General features: G+C 41.4%; 1 protein-coding gene across 5 annotated transcripts in view; it reads right to left on the minus strand.

Moving 5' to 3' along the window:
* The window catches only part of ZNF521 (zinc finger protein 521), a 498,777-nt gene that overhangs the window by 234,724 nt on the left and 245,128 nt on the right, over nucleotides 1–18,925 (minus strand). For all 5 annotated transcript variants that reach the window (XM_077270378.1, XM_077270376.1, XM_077270379.1 and 2 more), the window contains one exon: nucleotides 7,014–7,098. In XM_077270378.1, coding sequence (XP_077126493.1) covers nucleotides 7,014–7,098 — 85 coding nt within the window. The remainder of the gene's footprint in view (nucleotides 1–7,013; nucleotides 7,099–18,925) is intronic.

Raw genomic sequence — 18,925 nt, forward strand, 5'->3', positions numbered from 1 at the left:
ATTGCCAAGCCACGTAGTATATTGCCCAGTCACGTAATATATTGCCCAGTCACGTAGTATATTGCCCAGCTATGTAGTATATTATACTATGTAGTATATTGCCCAGCCACGTAGTATATTGCCCAGCCACGTAGTATATTGCCCAGTCACGTAGTATATTGCCCAGCCATGTAGTATATTGCCTAGTGACGTAGCATATTGCCCAGCCACGTAGTATATTGCCCAGCCACGTAGTATATTGCCCAGTCACGTAGTATATTGCCCAGTCACGTAGTATATTGCCCAGTGACATAGTATATTGCCCAGCCATGTAGTATATTGCCCAGTGACGTAGTATATGGCACAGCGATGTAGTATACAGCACAGAGCCACGTAGTATATTGCCCAGCCACATAGTACGTTGCCTAGCTACGTAGTAGATTGCCCAGCCACGTAAGTGACAGGTTAAAAAATAAAAAATAAACATACTCACCTTCTGATCCGAAGTCCCCTTGTAGTTCGAACATACTCACCATACTTGTAGTTCTGTCACCTGTGCGCAGTACAGGCGGCAGCTTCCGGTCCCAGGGTATGATGACGTCGCGGTCACATGACCGTGACGTAATGACAGGTCCTGCTCGCGCAGGGCCTGTGGTGATGTCGCGGTCACATGACCGTGACGTCATGGCAGGTCCTGCTCGCGCAGGCGCGCAGGGCCTGTGATTATGTCGCGGTCACATGACCGTGACGTCATGGCAGGTCCTGCTCGCGCAAGCGCGCAGGGCCTGTGATGACGTCGCGGTCACATGACCGTGACGCCATGGCAGGTCCCTCTGCCAAACGATAATTGGTATCGGAACCTGCCGCTTGTACAGAGCAGTTACCGGAGGGTGGCGAGGAGCGGGAAAGGCAGCGGAAGTTGAGTGTATAATGATTTTTTTTAACATTAGATCCTTTTACTATTGACGCTGCATAGGCAGCGTCAATAGTAAAAACTTGGTCACACAGGGTTAATAGCTGCGGTAACGGAGTGCGTTACCCGCAGCATAACGTGGTCCGTTACCGCCGGCATTAACCCTGTGTGAGCGGTGAGCGGAGGAGTGTATGCGGGCGCCGGGCTGTGAGTGCCGGAGTAAGGAGCGGCCATTTTCTTCCGGACTGTGCGCGTCGCTGATTGGTCGAGGCAGCCATGACAGGCAGCTGGCGAGACCAATCAGCGAACGAATAACCGTTACAGACAGAGGGACAGGCGGAAGTGACCCTTAGACAATTATATAGTAGATATATACAGACTTATGGGCCTTCTCTAGGCCACTGGTTGTTATTAAAACTCCTTGGCTGGCTGTGATCCCATCAATGGGTGCCAAAGGGGTGCGCACCCTCTCTCTGTCGCACCTGCAGCTAAAGAGTTGAATGTCTGGGATTGGCCTTATCTCCAACCCCAACTGTTTGAGCGTAGTATCAGCTGTAATAGACAGCTAACTCCAGATGCACATGTCTTGCGTGCACCATTCCTGCATTGTACATTTGCACAGTAACTACATAGCACCAACGCCATAAAGTACACAGTTATAGAATTCTTATTATTCTAGTCACCACTTATCAAAGATAGCACAACGCCACTGCCTGCTGGCCAACAAGGTTAGGACTTAAATGTAGCAGCTGTATGTCGTATGGACAAAGAACGCAGATGGAAACCTCCCAAGCTGAGGTGTGTGATCATGGTCGTGGGCTGTTTAGTGCAATGCAAGCAGTAAATTAATTTCACTTCATAAATCTGGCATGAATGGCCAACTATTCAAATTACTCTCTGGTAATATGACTTTTCTAAATGTCACCACTGAATATCATAAGGGAACCTACATCTCATCTCCTTCAAGTTGCCTTCAGGGACAGCACAAAATAGATAAAGGGAGTACTTGTAATATTTTATGTTTCAGCATCTTTTAAACATATTTGGCCAACCTTTGATGAATTAAGAGAAAAAAAGTTCAATGGACTATGAATTCAGAATGTAATTTCATTTGTGATAAAGAAAGTCACGAAGTCTCGATGGAAGAAACAGTCGCTGTGCCATAAAAATCATTTCATCATGTCTTCAGCTCGTATACTAATGACGATCTAAGGTACGGTATATACTTCTTTTCTATTGTTTAAAATATCCCATCCAACATTTAGGAATAGTAAGTGAAATAAAGATGAAGTGAAAGAAAAGCAAGTGCCAATATGGGTGAAGATTGAATATTGCTTACTGGGCAAGGCATATATATGTATTATATATATCCAGATCAGAGCAGCCATTATTCCTACACACCAAGTGCTCATGTGAGCTCTTTTGTCCAATGGCTTTTGCATCTGAGATGTTACTCATTGTCATTTTCTTTTCACTGTTAGTTACCATACGCCATTCTATTACTAATGTGAACCTATGGATTTGCTGTTTTTTCTCTGCCTTCATTCTCAAATGGCCAAACACTAATAATTAGGAGAGATGCCACTATATTTAAAGGTATTGGTTAGCAGGTTTTTGCTGTGTAATCTGAGAGCAGTGTAAGGTAGGGGCTGAAGCACAGATTTCAGTGATGTGTCACTTATTAAGCTGAGGGCTCTTGTTTCAATGCAGTGAATGTTTTATGACCAGGAGATTATCACTACCTGGACTACAGCACCTGTGAGCCCTGGTCTGACCACTCCCCCTCCACTGATAATTAGCTTACTGTCAATAGACAATGTACACAGAAATCAGTGGTGTGAGCGGGGGCAGCTTTCTGAGCTCTGCTTCATTTTACATCTAAAAACTCTGATTTTGTCACAACTGTTGCATCCAGTAATCTAGGTGGCACATCATTGGAATCAGGGTCTCTTTTTCTACATTATGATGGTCTCAGATGAGGTAGCAAAAACCTAGTGACAGATTCCTTTTAATGTAAGGAAAAGCCAATGCAATAAAATGACCAGCTTGGCACTTTGGCTTCAATTTTGACCATTTTAGTCGCCATCTGGAGCCATGCATAACTCGTTTAATATTTTACATTCACAAAACAGGATGCCTAAAATAATATTTCTAATAATCACTACCAGTGAAGAAGAGGATGGAGAAGTTTCCTTTTCTATAACTATTTCTTTCTCAGTGGCTGTACTATTTATACAGCTCGAATAGTGAATACATGCAAAAGAGCAAAACAATGACTGCCGACATAACTATGTAAAAGTTTGGATGCAGGAGAAGCGCTGTTAGCTGTAAGAATTATTTATCATTGAAATCTTATCACTGCCCCAGAAGATTACAAAATCCCATTAGTTTGTGCTACACAGAAACATATACAAATCATTTTGCTGTTAAGGACACTTAACTTTACACTTAATTTCCTCATTCATTAACTTTATTTTCAAACTAAGCAGACTGATTGAAAAGCATTATTTTCCCTAAAAGTGGCTCTGCCATTAAAATATCCTGCCCTTGTTCCATAAGGTATGTTACAATGCCAGCTCCGATGAGCTATTATCCAAAAAAGGCTCAAAAATATTGTGATGTTTGCATCATGGCTGATTGGAAAGAATGTAGGGGGTCTCATGCTTAGCAAACATAAGGGGAGAGCATCCTCAACCTCCTCCTGCAACTTTCTACTTCCTTCCTTCTTATATGTGTACTAGTGTTAGGTTTAACCCCTTCACGACCAGAGGTATTTTCATTTTTGCGTTTTCGCTTTTTGCACCCCTTCTTCCCAGAGCCATAACTTTTTTTATTTTTCGGTCAATATGAGGTCTTGTTTTTTGCAGGACGAGTTGTACTTTTGAACGACAGCTTTGGTTTTAACATATCGTGTACTGGAAAATGGTAAAAGAAATTACAAGTATGTATAGATTCTTCTAATTTAAGTGGTGAAAAAAATCCAAAGTTTGTTAAAAAAAAAAAAAAAAAAATTGGCACCATATTCTGAGAACTGTAGAGTCTCCATTTTTTGTGATCTGGGGCCAGGTGAGGGCTTATATTTTGTGTGCTGAGCTGATGTTTTTATTGATACCATTTTGGTGTTTATACGATCTTTTGATCGCCCATTATTGCATTTTATTGCAATGTAGCGGCGCCAAAAAAACCCGCAATTCTGAATTTTTAATTTTTTTTGCCGTTTAGCGATCGGGCTAACTTTTTTTTTTTCACATTGATAGATCAGGCGATTCTGAACGCGGCAATAATTTTTTTATTGCTTTATTTTAAATGGGGGGAATGGGGGCTGATTTGAACCTTTATATTTTTTAAATTTTTAAAATATTTTTTAAAACTTTTTTTTTACTTTTTGCTTGCTTCAACAGTCTCCATGGGTGACTAAAAGCTTAAGTTGTCTGATCGCCTCTGCTACACACAGGCGATGATCAGATCGCCTGAGTGTAGCAGAAATGTTCACTTGCTATGAGCGCTGACTACCGAGCGGCGCTCACAGCAATCTGGCTATGACAACTGGATTAGTGACGTGCTTCTGGTAAGCATGAGATAAATGACGCTGTCAGAAACTGACAGCGGCATTTAGCTAGTTACCAGCTGCCAGTGTATCGCGATTCCACACGTGGCTGATGCGGGCACATGTCATCTGTATATATCAGCTGTCATGTGCCCGGAAAGATGCAGGCTCAGTGCCGAAACCCGCAACAAACAGGGGGAGTCCGACATCGGTGTACTATTATGCCATATGTCGGAAAGGAGTTAAAGGCATTTTTGTAAATCTCGTAATGGCAAAGGACACATATTTATGTAGTGTAGCGGAACTATAGATTTCTGTATGCAGAGCTTCTATCAAAAGTGTGGCGCTATGACTGGTAAACAATGAAGGGATATATCTAGTGCTGCATTTTAGTCAGCTGTACTGAGAGGTGGCGGGCAGGGGCGGATAATCCACTGGTGCAACCTGTGCAGCCACACAAGGGTACAAGAGGTAAGTGGGCCCATTTTCACTTCCAAACAGATGGAATTGTGCTTTATTACAAGTTATTGTAATACAAGGGACCCATATACTGTTCTTGCACAGGGGTCCTTATCTGTCTGTGTCCGCCCATGGTGGCGGGAGTTGGAATTCCACAGATAATCTAATTGAAGCCTTTCAATACTGAGAGTCCCAGAAAACTTCTGGGACTTGTCCTAACTCACCAATTATCAATAAGGGTAAGGCCACATGGATCGGTTGTGTTGCAGTTGTGGATCGGCTGCAATGCAGAAGAAAGCGGCAAAGATAATTGTTCGTTGTGGTTTATAATTGCAGCAATGACTTCACTTTGCAGGTGAACAGCTGTTTCACCTGTAAAACTGAGCGGTCATTACAATTGTGTCGTTTTTGGCTGCGATGCAGCTGCACCGCAGCCCTTACTACGTGGCCTTACCCTAACAATTCACAGGAACAATGAAATTTGGAGTCTTTTAAACAAGGGGCTGAAGCTAAAAGACGAAGCCCCCACTTACTCTTGAATGTCACTTTCAAACACGGAGGCACAAAGACAATGCCACTTGGCAGGTTATTTAGCACTAAAGACGGTTGCTTTTGGCCTTAGCTAGACAGACAAATTTTAGCTTTTAGTTTTCTACATATATTTTCTATTGCTCAGCTGGGATTGTGCCGGCAATTACAAATGTTGGCTGACTGTTCCAATTGCAAATGTGTAGCTGAGAGTATATCCTCCCACCTGCATACATTTCCTTTCGCAGAACAAAATGTTAAACTAGCGCAAAGCTTCAATATTTCTGGAATTAAGCCATGATTCTCATAACATTTTCTAACATTTGTTTATATATTTTTGTAGTTAAAAGGGTTATCGAAGTCTTTTATTATTTTTTGCGTATGGGGCTAAGAGCTAATAGGCAGGGAGTTATTAATTCCCTGCCTGTCCTGCACATATTACCCTGCTACATTTCAGCTCTCGTCAACAGAGTAGCTCTTCCCTTTCTGCTCTGTTGAGGTGTCACTGCACACGTCATACTGATTGACAGATGCTCCCAGCAGTAAGGCAGTGGGAGCCAGCTGTCAATCAGCATGACATCAGCAGAGACACCCTATCAACCCCCAACACAGACTCCTCAATTTCCCTGACTTCCGACATAAAGTGCAGCACAGATTCATGTCAACAAAAAGCCGAGATCCTTACAACAGGAACAAAACAGACATTTATAGGACATTTCATAACTTTCCCAATTTCTTATGAAAACAATTGCAGCACATCCTGATGGATTATACTATTGAACCCAATTTATTATATATTTTAGGAGTCGGTTCATTTTATACTGACAACCAAAATGGACACTGACGCCACAAATCCGACTCCACTGCCCTGCTGTCAACAGAGCAGAGCGGAAGAGAAGATGTTGCTCTGTTGACATTACGTCAGTGGAAGCAGGGGAATCAGCAGCAGGAGTGGTCTCTCACGTGGTACCAGGCAGAAGAGGTAGGAAGTTAGTAATTGCCTGTCCGTAAGTTCTTGGCCCCATATGCAAAAATAATAACGTCCGGGATAACCCCTTTAATTCCTGCTTAAAGTTGCGTCACTAGATGGACCTTGGCCCAGAGGACTACCTTATGTAATTTTCATCTTTGGATGTCATATTGTATATTTTATTCTAAATAAGTAAAAAAAAATAAAAATCAGTGCTGATTTCTTAATATTTCTACATAGACATCAAGGCTTTACATTTAAGATATAGATCTTCAAATCCCCTGCTTAGACAAAGAGTGAAATAAAAATGTTTTTGCCACCACTGACAGAAGAGAAAGGGATGGAAGGAGTTAATTGCATATTATGACCTTAGACTCAATAACATAACAGTATGTGGTAAGCTCCTAGGCTCCATCTAGTGGCGGCTGCAGGTATCTAGCGGAACAACATTCAGCTGATATGTCAAGAGAACAAATACAAGCCAAGACCATTAATCAGATAGATGTCAACAGTACCATATAAGCTGTCAACAGTACCATATAAGCAAAGATAGACTCCAGCTAGCAAATACATTAGCCATTTCTTCTAAGCCTGTGAGTAAACAAAGCTGCACTTACCTATCATGTGGTTTGCAACATGGACCTGGATATCCCATTCATTGTAGAATACCATCTGGCACTTGATGCATTGATAGGTTTTCTTCTACAATATTATACATAAGAAAATCAATTACTGTATAAAACTGGAAGAATTAAAAAAAAACAAAAAAACAAAAACAAATTAACTACCGTATATATTTTTATAAAGTTTATCAAGAAGCAGACACTTATTTGTTCCATGTTAAACCTGTTTATGAACACGTCACCAATAAGTAAATAAGTAATGAAAAGGAACTTTCAGTGGTTGAGAAATTCTTCTGTAACCAATGCCATCAGTATGTTTTGCAACATTAGGGTTGCAAACGTTTTGAGACAGCTCACTGGTTTTACCCATCATGAGATGTTTTTTTGGGTGGCACCTTGGTAATGAGACACCTTTATATAAGCCATTGTTGAACCAGCTGATATTTTTTCACTAAGTGTCAGGAATCAGGATTGCTTTCTAATTGATAGATATATCAGCAGGTGTCACGACTTTCCATGGCTTTTTGCACCTCTCCTCCTTCATGTGTTCAATGAACTTTTCATTTCTCATTATTACACATAATTTATTGTCAACTGTGGTTTGTGGATTGGATGGGTTGTTACCTACATCTGGTGAGGATTTCATGTCAAAAGCACCTTTAGAAATATATTTTTACTTAGAAAATTGATGACGTGTGCATTACTTATTTCACATGTATTTTCAGGCAAGTGTTCTATAAACCATCTAAAGATAAAATCCCAATAGTTTGGGAATGCATTCACCCTTACTGTGAGTTGGAATCCTCTCCTATTTTTGGCACAAAGACAAATGGAAATATCAGTCTAGGAAATATCAATCAGCATTGTCTATCTTGTCATATTATTTCACTTTACCATTATATCTTAAAGGGGTTGTCCATTATTTGGACGACCCCTTCTCAATCACTAGGTTCCCCAATTATAAAATAATAGTAGCTATACTCACCATTCCAGTGGTGTCGGGACTTGCTCTCTCAGGGCTAGAGCAAATCAGTGGCCACTCCACACTCCCTGTCTTCGGGCGAGTGAAGAAGTCAGAGCTGCGGCTGCTCTCTCACTGCCCTGGATGTCTGTTTTGTCCGGAGGAAGGGAGAGTGAAGTGGTTGCTGATTGGCTCTAAGGCTCAGGTGACTTGTCATGTGAGCAGCAGGAGAACTAGCATAGACATGAGGTGAGAATAGCTGCTATTATTTTATAAGAGGGAATATGGTGATTGAGAATGGGTTGTCCGAGTAGTGATTTGATAAAATCACAGGTTTCTCTGCAGCAGGTCAACCAGATCTCTGAACGCTGAGCTTTGTATATCCCCCACTCACACCACTGATTGGCAGCTTTCTGTGTACACTGTGCATAGGCATAAAGCTGCTAATCAGTGGTGGGGGCAGAGTTACACAGAGCAAAACACTGATTTTATTGAAACAACAAACATCACCCAGTAAGTGACACATCATTGGAATCAGACTCTCTGCCCTACATCATGCTTCTATCAGATTACATAGAAAAAAACCTGCTGACAGATTTTAAAGGTAATTGCATGAATAATCTTTTATGCAAATTTATGAAAAATGCCAGGTATGTGTATATTATTTATTTGGATTAGGGATTCATCACTTTGGTTCATACCTTGCTATTTTATCTTTTGAAAGAAAGTTAGCTACTTTTCCTTTTATTTCATCATTTTATTTCTAAATACAATAGTTAAATGTTAACAACGCTAGAGGAGCTCCGAGAAGTTAAAATCCAGCAGACTTAGCCATCCTAGCCATGAGGGCACACAGTGATTGTTCAGCCTTGAAATTGTCTTCACACGACCAATTGATAGTTTTATGAATCAATCAACTTTTTAATCATTATTAATAACTTAAATATGTTTAGCTTAACTGTGCATGATTTACAGAGCAAGTCACTTACAGTTCCCCACATTCACTAAAAAAGTAGAATCTTGCCAAAGGGATTGTAATTCATCCAAAGATACAACAAATTAAATAATTCAGTTAAAGTGAGGGTATGTGCACACGTCAGGATTTTTTGCAGAAATTTCCTGAAGAAAACCGGAAATTTTCTGCAAGAAATCCGCATTTTTTTTTGCGTTTTTTTCCCGTTTTTTTTTTTGCGTTTTTTTTTAGCATTTTGCAAGCAAAATCAGCTTGCAGAATTCTAAAGTTTTCCAAGCGATCTGTAGGAAAACTGACTGACAGGTTGGTCACACTTGTCAAACATAGTGTTTGACAAGTGTGACCAACTTTTTACTATAGATGCTGCTTATGCAGCATCAATAGTAAAAGATAGAATATTTAAAAAAAATAAAAAAAATGCTTATACTCACCTGCAGACAGCTGATCTCAGCGGCGTCCGTTCCTATAGATGGTGTGTGCGCGCAGGACCTTCCATGACATCGCAGTCACGTGAGCGGTCACATGACCGGTCTCGCGACCAATCACAAGACCGCGACGTCATCGCAGGTCCTTCACCGCACACCAGCTATAGGAACCGAAGCGGCAGCATGCACCTGAGAGGCGGGAAGACATCGAAGGTGAGTATATCACTATTTTTTATTTTAATTCTTTTTTTTGACCAATTATATGGTGCCCAGTCCGTGGAGGAGAGTCTCCTCTCCTCCACCCTGGGTACCAACCGCACATAATCTGCTTACTTCCCGCATGGTGTGCACAGCCCCGTGCGGGAAGTAAGCAGATCATTGCACTCCTAGGTGTGCGGAATCCCCGCAATTCCGCATTTTTAATGAACATGTTGCTTTTTTTTCCGCGATGCGATCTTTTCGCGGAAAAAAATGCAACATTTGCACAAGAAATGCAGAATACACTGTAAATAATAGGAGGCATATGTTAGCGTTTTTTTCGCGTTTTTATCACGTTTTTATAGCGAAAAAACGCGAAAAAAACTCGAAAAATACTGAACGTGTGCACATGGCCTGACTCCTCAGTGTGCGGTTACTACAGATAATGACAGGACTAAATGCTTGATTCTACCCTAACATCCCCCTTACAACAGGATCGGGGTAGAAGCTAGTGGATGCTATCATAATGCTAACAATAGTCAAGGCAATGGTCTCAAAGCCTTTAAAAGTAGTTTATTTTTCCTGTGGCATTACAGGGGAATTGATGGACTCTGATGTTCCCATTCATGGTCTGAGCCTTAAAAATGTCAAAGAGATTGGAATAGGTAAGTAACTGAATGATCAGACACATTTTTGAAGCACATCAAGAAGAGGAGCAGTGGAGGAATGGAATGTAGCTGAATTGATGGACAATGGTTCTAGGGGAAACTTCTAGGACCTTCTCAATAGTAAACTGGACACCTAAAGGGATACAAATATATACAGTCTACCCAAAGGAAAGATTCAGCAATGTCTTCACATGATGTGATAATCTTTAAATCAAGTCATAGCTATTGATGGAGGACAGTAGTGATGATAGAATATTTTGGAATTCAGATTCGCTAGCACACCAAATTTTTGCAAAGCATGTAAGTTACAGCAAATTGTTAAGTCTTTAAATGCCCAAAAAATGTGCATCACTCGGATGCCTCCAAGGATTGTTTTGCACCCCTTTCTAGCTTTTTAGTGCAAAAAGCCTTAGAATTGTCAACCTATCTGGCTAGGGGTACACAACTGCCTGTTTAACAGCACACTGCACTGAGTTTTTAGTCTTTTGAATTGTAGAAACTGTTAAAATATTATCGCTTTTAAGAGGAAGATGTCTGCCTTGGTGATGTATATAGTGTTTAGAGGCAGTGCACATGGAAGACGCTGTGGCTATTTCATAAAAATGGTGCAAAAATTATTCTTATTCTGGAGTATGAAGAGCTTTCTGCTCTTAGATGAAGATGTGATGGCTGTTTCACAAGCCATCTAAAAAATGTTCTGTTTTTGGATCAGCAACATTGTTTTGCTGTTTAGATAGAGGAAAAGCAATGGCTTCTTAACAAGCCATACAAAAATTATCTCTGTTTTGGAATCTGACACATTTTGCAAAATGAAGAAACATTGGCATATTATCTAGGCGTGCAAAAATGATCCCGTTACTTAAGGAGCAGAAACAGATGTTCTGTTTTAAAAGTGAAGAAACAATGGCTCTTAGAGATGATCGAATTGAATGATATTGAAATTCCCCAGGATTGATGATCTTTTTCCTAAAATTTCAATTTGCAGAGAGTTGATTCGCCATGATTCGTAAAACTGTAAAGCCTTTAAATGACTTGAAAAGACGTGAAAAAAACTGAGGTCTCCTAGGGCTGTATCTAACCCCTGTCACGCTCTTTTATGCAAATACAGCCTAAGTAATGCCAAAGTGACCTGGCAATAAAACCTGTAAGCTGATAGTAACCTACAGTTAATTAATAACATAGTGCACTGACAGACTTTTCATGTTTTTACAAAATTAAAAATGGTCGATAAATTATCCCCCTTAGTCATCTGTGATCAGGCAGACCATTTCTGGCAGTACACAGACTCAAACTAATGATGTCGTTGTCAGAGGTAACATCATTAGATGAGGGATGTGCCATATATTCCATAACACCCAACCTTCCCCTCCCACTAACACACCTTCCTGGAGGCAAAGGAAGCCAATTGTGACCTGTATTTGGTAGTACTACTGCCCGTTGTACTGATGCCAGTGCTAGCAGCTGCCACATTCTTAGCATTGGTATGTTTTTTTTTTTTACTTTTATGCTACACCATCTATTGCCCTTTTCATCATCCATGATGATGAATAACTTTTGACAATGTTTTCAACCCCAATTATTCAACCCCTGCCAAACAGGAGATAACAGGAAATGTTAGATAGATAGGAGCATATACAAAAATTAAAATGTAGCAGCAGGCAGCCGTGTAGGTGTGATGTGTACAGTTACCAAATTGGACTAGTAAAACAGCTGTGTAAAAACAAACATGCACTGTTACGTATCGAATTTGAAAATAAATAGTTTTTCTATTTTTTTCATCAAAATTCAGATCAATTCCAAACAAATGCAAAATAAAAAATACAAGGTAGATACATGACACAAAAGCCAGTGCATGTAACATTTGACTAGAAAAAAGGCAAAACAAAATTGTTTGTAACATGCACACTTTGTACAGTAGACAGTCATAGTTAAATATCTGGATTTTTGGGGAATTTTCTTGTGTATTTTTTTTTAATTTCCCCCTTCACAAAAAAATGCAAAGGAATAAAAAAACTCATTAAAGTTGCTCATATTTTTCACTGCTGCAGTTGTATGACATTACTGCACATGGAAACACGAGAAGTAATGGGATTAAACTGAAAGGGAGAAGATACAGATTAGATATTAGAAAAAACTTTTTGACAGTGAGGGTGATCAATGAGTGGAACAGGCTTCCATGAGAGGTTGTGAGTTCTCCTTCAATGGAAGTCTTCAAATAGAGGCTGGACAGACATCTGACTGAGATGATTTAATGAATCCTGCATTGAGCAGGGGGTTGGACCCGATGACCCAGGAGGTCCCTTCCAACTCTAACATTCTATGACTGTCTGCAATTGTTGAACTTTAGGTTCACCTTCTAACTATTAAAAATTACCCTAAAATGGCTAATTCATTTCCTGCCTCAGCTTTGCTACAGGCTATGATAGTCCCTCCTGCTTGAATGTGATAGTTGCAAGGGATTATGGTGAAATCATGTGAGCCTTCTGATTAGACACAGCTCTACAGCCGATTTTACATCACTTTGAAAGGACCACTGCAGCTGCAAATGTTTAATGACTGTTGTACTTTGTTAGTTATAATCAGACACAGCTCTTCAGTGAGATCAGGAGAGCAGATGTCAACCATTGCATATCAAACTGGTACAGTGGCTTGTGAAAGTATTCACTCCCTTTTACCTATTTTGTTAGATTGCAACCTGTCTTTAAATATTTTTGCGATACGATTTGTGTGTGATGCATCAGCACTAAATAGTCTAGGTTGGTGAATGTCACGTGACAAAAATATAGACATAAATTAAATGTATGCTATCAAATAACTAAAATTTGACATGTGCATACGTATTCACATATTTTGCTATGAAGTTCCTAAAAATTTCTAGTGCAAGCAATTCCCTTCATAAGTCACATACTTAGTGAAAGGAAGTCCAACTGTTTGCAATCTAAGTGTCACATGGTCTGTCAGTATATACACACACCTTTTCTGAAAATCCACAGAGGCTGCAACACCATTAAGAGGCACCACTAACCGAACACCATGAGGTCCAAGGAGATCTCTAAACAAGTCAGGGACAAAGTTGTTCAGAAGTACAAGTCAGGGTTGGGTAATAAAAAAATCACCCAATCTCTGATGATCCCTGGAGCACCAACAAATCCATTATCATCAATTGGAAAGAACATGGAACCACAACAAACCAGCCAATAGAGGGGGCCGCCCACCAAAACTCTCAGCCAGGGCATAGAGGGCATTAATCAGAGAGGCAGCACAGAGACCAAAGGTAATCCTGAAGGAGCTGCAGAGTTTCCAAGCAGAGACTGAAGTATCTGTCCATACAACCAAAATAAGCCATACACTCCAAAGAGGTGGCCTTTATGGAAGAATGGGCAGAAAAAAAGCCTTTACTTATTCACAAAAATTGTATGGCTCGTTTTGAGTTGCCAAAATACATGTGGGACACTCCACAAATGTATGGAGGAAAGTGCTGGGGGCAAATGAGACCAAAATCGAACTTGTTGGCCACAAAGGTGAACGCAATGTTTGGCGCCAAACCAACACAGCTCATCACTCTCAGAACATCACCCCCACAATGAAACATAATAGTGGCAGCATCATGCTGTGGGGATGTTTTTCGGCAGCTGGGACAGGGAAAAATGTCCGAGTCGAGGGGAAGATGGATGGTGTGAAAAACAGGGTTATTCTTGAGCAAAACCTGTTTCAGTCTGTCAGTGATTTGATACTGGGACTGAGGTTCATCTTCCAACAAGACAATGACCGAATGCATACTGTTGAAGCAATACTCAAGTGGTTTAAGGGGAAACTTGTAAATGTTTTGGAGTGGCCTAGTCAAAGTCCAGACCTTAATCCAATTGAGAATCTGTGGTCAGAATTCAAGATTGCTGTCTCCATCTAACTTGAAGAAGTTGAAGCAGTTTTGCCTTGAGGAATAGGCAAAAATTGCAGTGACAAGATGTGAAAAGCTCAAACTTATCCAAAGCGACTTGCAACTGTAAGAGCTGCAAAAGGAGGCTCTACAAAGTACTGACTTTAGCGGGTGAACAGTTATGCACATTGAAGTTTGCATCACAAATAAAAAGCCAAATGTTCACATTTGTAGGCATGTTCTTTACATGAACTGATGCAAACCATCAAAAAAAACCAAAGCAGTAAAATTCCAGGTTGTAATGCAGCAAAACAGGAAAAATACCAAAGAGGGTGAATAGCCATTGGAACTCCTCCTTTAATTTAAAGTGAACCTGACAGCTGATACATGCTTCCCAATCTATGGGCAGCATGTATCAGCCCATGTATGATCTCAGTAACATATGTTTGACTCTGAAACACTTTTCCCCACCCACTGCCAGTGAGTGATAGGATGATAGATCTTTCCCCATGTGTGAACATAGGCAGAGTCCTGTAAAGTCAAGGCAGCGGGCAGGGAGAAGCTGCCGGGACCTGCATGTCTGACTAGTTAAAAGTATGTTTTTCTCTGAGATTATACAGCCAGTGCCTGATACATATGGATCAGCTGTCAGGTTCACTTTACAATAAGCTCTGGATGTAGAACTGTGTTCAGTTCATTAAGAAAAATGTGTCTTTCTCTGGAATGTGACAAAAATAACCAGTGGTCAAACCATTTCTATGGAAAATGTGCATCGCAAGAGGCGAGTCCTTGATCTTCCACCTGCTAGGTATTACCAGGTTCTTGGACATTACCTACATTTTCTTACATGATCACACTTGGAGCACTCCAGTATAGCTGCCCTAACAATGCAGTTTACATATATACTCTGAACGGGTGGCATACTTGGCTCTTTGATCTCTTTTTGATCTGTTCCACCCTATATTTTCCATTTTATATTTTAATTTAATTTTTTGACATCTCTCTGACATTACTTTTTATTTGGAGTGTGTGTACTGGATTATTTGTAATAAAATATGTAGGTCATTCTACCTACAGTGCCTTGAAAAAGTATTCATACTTCGTAAACCTTTCCACATTTTTTTAAATTAAACCCACAAACTTAAATGTATTTTATTTAAATTTTATGGTGTATACCAATACCAAGTAGAAAGTATTTGTGAAGTGTAATGGAAAAGATAAATGCTTTTCTAAATATCTTAAAAATATAAATCTGAAAATGCTAACGTGCGTTTTTATTGAACCCCGCAGTTAATATTTTGCAGGACCGCCTTTCACTGCAATTACTGCTGCAATATGAATATGTTTGATATAAACTATTCCATTACAGCTGTGGCAGTACTTCCTGCAGGAAGGTGAACCTATGCCACAGTCTCAAAGTCTTTTGCAGTAATAGGCTTTACTTCAGAATTGTCTGCTATTTACAGTGCTATATTAAAGTTTGCACACCCCTGGTCAAAATTAATGTTACTGTGTACAGTTAAGCAAGTTGAAGATGCAATGATCTCTAAAAGGCTTAAAGTTAAAGATGACACATTTCCTTTGTATTTTAGGCAAATTTCACAGCTTTATAAAAACACAGCCTCCTCTAACCTTATGCCAAAAAACAGCAGCCATGGGTTAATCTAAGCAACCACACAGCATTCTGAAAATGGTGGAGGCTAACAAAGCAGGATAAGGCTATAGGAAGATAGCAAAGTGTTTTCAAGTAGCCATGTCCTCAGTTCAAAATGTAATTAAGAATTGTCAGTTAATAGGAACAGTGGAGGTAAAGATAAGGTCTGGAAGACCAAGCAAAATTTAAGTGCTTGTAGTATTGCTAGAGCAGTAAATCAGAAGCCCAGCTTGACTGCAAAAGAACTTCAGAAAGACATCAGCGCAAATATGGCCTTCATGGAAGAGTTATCAGGTAGAAAACCTCTCCTGCTTCCTCACCATTAAATTCAGTGTCAGAAGTATGCAAAACAACATCTAGACAAGCCTGATGCATTTTGGAAACAAGTTGTTAGGGCTAGCACCGAGTAAATAGAGATGTTTTTATTGATATTGGTGTGTTCGCAGCCCGGGGTCCACCGTGCAGGAGTACCTGCTGCTAGTAAACAGCGGCACTATATGGCGGTATGGACTAACTCCGTTAATTCACCGAGTAGCCGTGAAAGCAAAGCACTGTGCCCTGTTAGACTTCACAGAGGCACAGGCTAACTGCCCAAACAGAGAGCAGTCAGTGGTCACGCATGCACACAAAACTCCTCGCCGGAGGTGCCAGCATTCTAGGGGCTTATTTCAGCCGGGTCCCTGAACACTCTCTCACGTGACCACACTGGCGCAAAGCACATAACAAAGAACAATACTAGCGCATGGCCTTAAATAGTTGCAGCACGTACAGGACCTTCCTAGAAGGACCAATGAGAGGCTGCCACAGAGCGTGAGCACCTACAGGACCTTCCTGAAGGACCAATGGCCTTAGCTGCAGTATCTGATCATGTGACCCTTGATCTGCACTGAGATCTCACTCAGGGCATGCTCAGAACGAGAAAAGCAGGACTTAGTCCCAGAAGCGTCTGCTCGCCGCTGCCCAGCACTGACTTCAATGGCAGTAGCAGGAAAGGTAGCAGTAACTCTTTGTACAGAGTCAGACTGAGCGAGACGCTGGGACCGACGTCTCTGCCGAGCAGGCCCCAACGCGGCAGGAGAAGAAAGGGAGTCCTAGGGCCCCCCCTCCTTGGGCCTTGCTACGTTCGAAGGCAGCAATGAGCTGCGGAGCCCGAATGTGCTCAGCAGGCTTCCAGGACCTATCCTCAGGACCGTAACCCTTCCAGTCCACCAAATAATTTTTTTTGCCACGAACCACCTTGCACCCCAAAATAGCGTTCACCTCGTAATCGTCTGTAGATGAACCCAATGTCCCGACAGATGACTCAGAAAACCGGGACATGAATACGGGCTTAAGGAGGGACACATGAAAGGTGTCGGTGATACCTAGGCATGGAGGAAGGGCTAGATGGTAGACCACAGGATTAACCTGTTTGAGGACCTTGAAGGGACCCAAGTAGCGAGGAGCAAACTTAGTGGACTCAACACGCAGCCTGATGTTACGAGCGGAGAGCCATACTAAGTTGCCAGGAGCAAAGGTCGGGGCAGGGTGCCGATGTGCATCGGCAGAGGACCTCTGTTGTGAAATTGGATTTTGGGCTCCCCCGGTGGCCACTGGTGGAATTGAACTGGTGTGCATCATCCTCTCTGTTCACCTGTTTCCATCAGGATGTGGGAGTCGCTATTTAGCCTTGCTCCTCTGTCACTTTCATGCCGGTCAACATTGTAATCAGAAGCCTTTCTGTGCATGTTCCTGCTGCTAGACAACTCCCAGCTAAGTTGGACTTAGTCCTTGTTTGTTTTTGCATTTTGTTCCAGTTCACAGCTGTAGTTTCGTTTCTGTGTCTGGAAAGCTCTTGTGATCTGAAATTGCCACTCTGATGTTATGAGTTAATACTAGAGTCTTAAAGTAATTTCAGGATGGTATTTTGATAGGGTTTTCAGCTGACCATGAGAGTGCCCTTTCTGTCTTCCTGCTATCTAGTAAGCGGACCTCAATTTTGCTAAACCTATTTTCATACTACGTTTGTCATTTCATCTAAAATCACCGCCAATATTTGTGGGGGCCTCTGTCTGCCTTTCGGGGAAATTTCTCTAGAGGTGAGCCAGGACTATATTTTCCTCTGCCAGGATTAGTTAGTCCTCCGGCCGGCGCTGGGCGTCTAGGGATAAAACGCAGGCTACGCTACCCGGCTACTGTTAGTTGTGCGGCAGGTTTAGTTCATGGTCAGTTTAGTTTCCATCCTTCCAAGAGCTAGTTCGTATGTTTGCTGGGCTATGTTCTCTTGCCATTGAGAACCATAACAGTTTGACCGGCCATAAAGGGTTAAATTAATTGACAGAGAAAGGAGAGAAAAGAGAAGTCTGCTGAAGATTTTTTTTTTTTTTTTTCTCAGTTCTGAGTGTGCTTGTAATTGAATCTCTTGCAAGTCTGCCTATATTGCAGCCTTTCTCTCTCTCTCTCCTTCTAATCCTGGAATGGCTCTGTGTTCACCTGTTTAAAATGGATATTCAGAGTTTAGCTGCAGGTTTGAATAATCTCACCACGAAAGTTCAAAACTTACAAGATTTTGTTGTTCATGTTCCTATATCTGAACCTAGAATTCCTTTGCCTGAATTTTTCTCGGGGAATAGATCTTGCTTTCAAAATTTCAAAAATAATTGCAAGTTGTTTTTGTCCCTGAAATCTCGCTCTGCTGGAGATCCTGCTCAGCAGGTCAGGATTGTGATTTCTTTGCTCCGGGGCGACCCTCAGGATTGGGCTTTTGCATTGGCTCCAGGGGATCCTGCGTTGCTCAATGTGGATGCGTTTTTTCTGGCCTTGGGGTTGCTTTATGAGGAACCTCAGTTAGAACTTCAGGCGGAAAAGGCCTTGATGTCCCTATCTCAGGGGCAAGACGAAGCTGAAATATACTGCCAGAAATTCCGTAAATGGGCTGTGCTTACTCAGTGGAATGAGTGCGCCCTGGCGGCGAATTTCAGAGAGGGTCTCTCTGATGCCATTAAGGATGTTATGGTGGGGTTCCCTGTGCCTGCGGGTCTGAATGAGTCCATGATAATGGCTATCCAGATCGATAGGCGTCTGCGGGAGCGCAAACCTGTGCACCATTTGGCGGTGTCTACTGAGAAGACGCCAGAGAATATGCAATGTGATAGAATTCTGTCCAGAAGT

The sequence above is a fragment of the Ranitomeya variabilis genome, chromosome 6 (genome assembly GCF_051348905.1).
Source record: "Ranitomeya variabilis isolate aRanVar5 chromosome 6, aRanVar5.hap1, whole genome shotgun sequence".
Taxonomy (NCBI): domain Eukaryota; kingdom Metazoa; phylum Chordata; class Amphibia; order Anura; family Dendrobatidae; genus Ranitomeya; species Ranitomeya variabilis.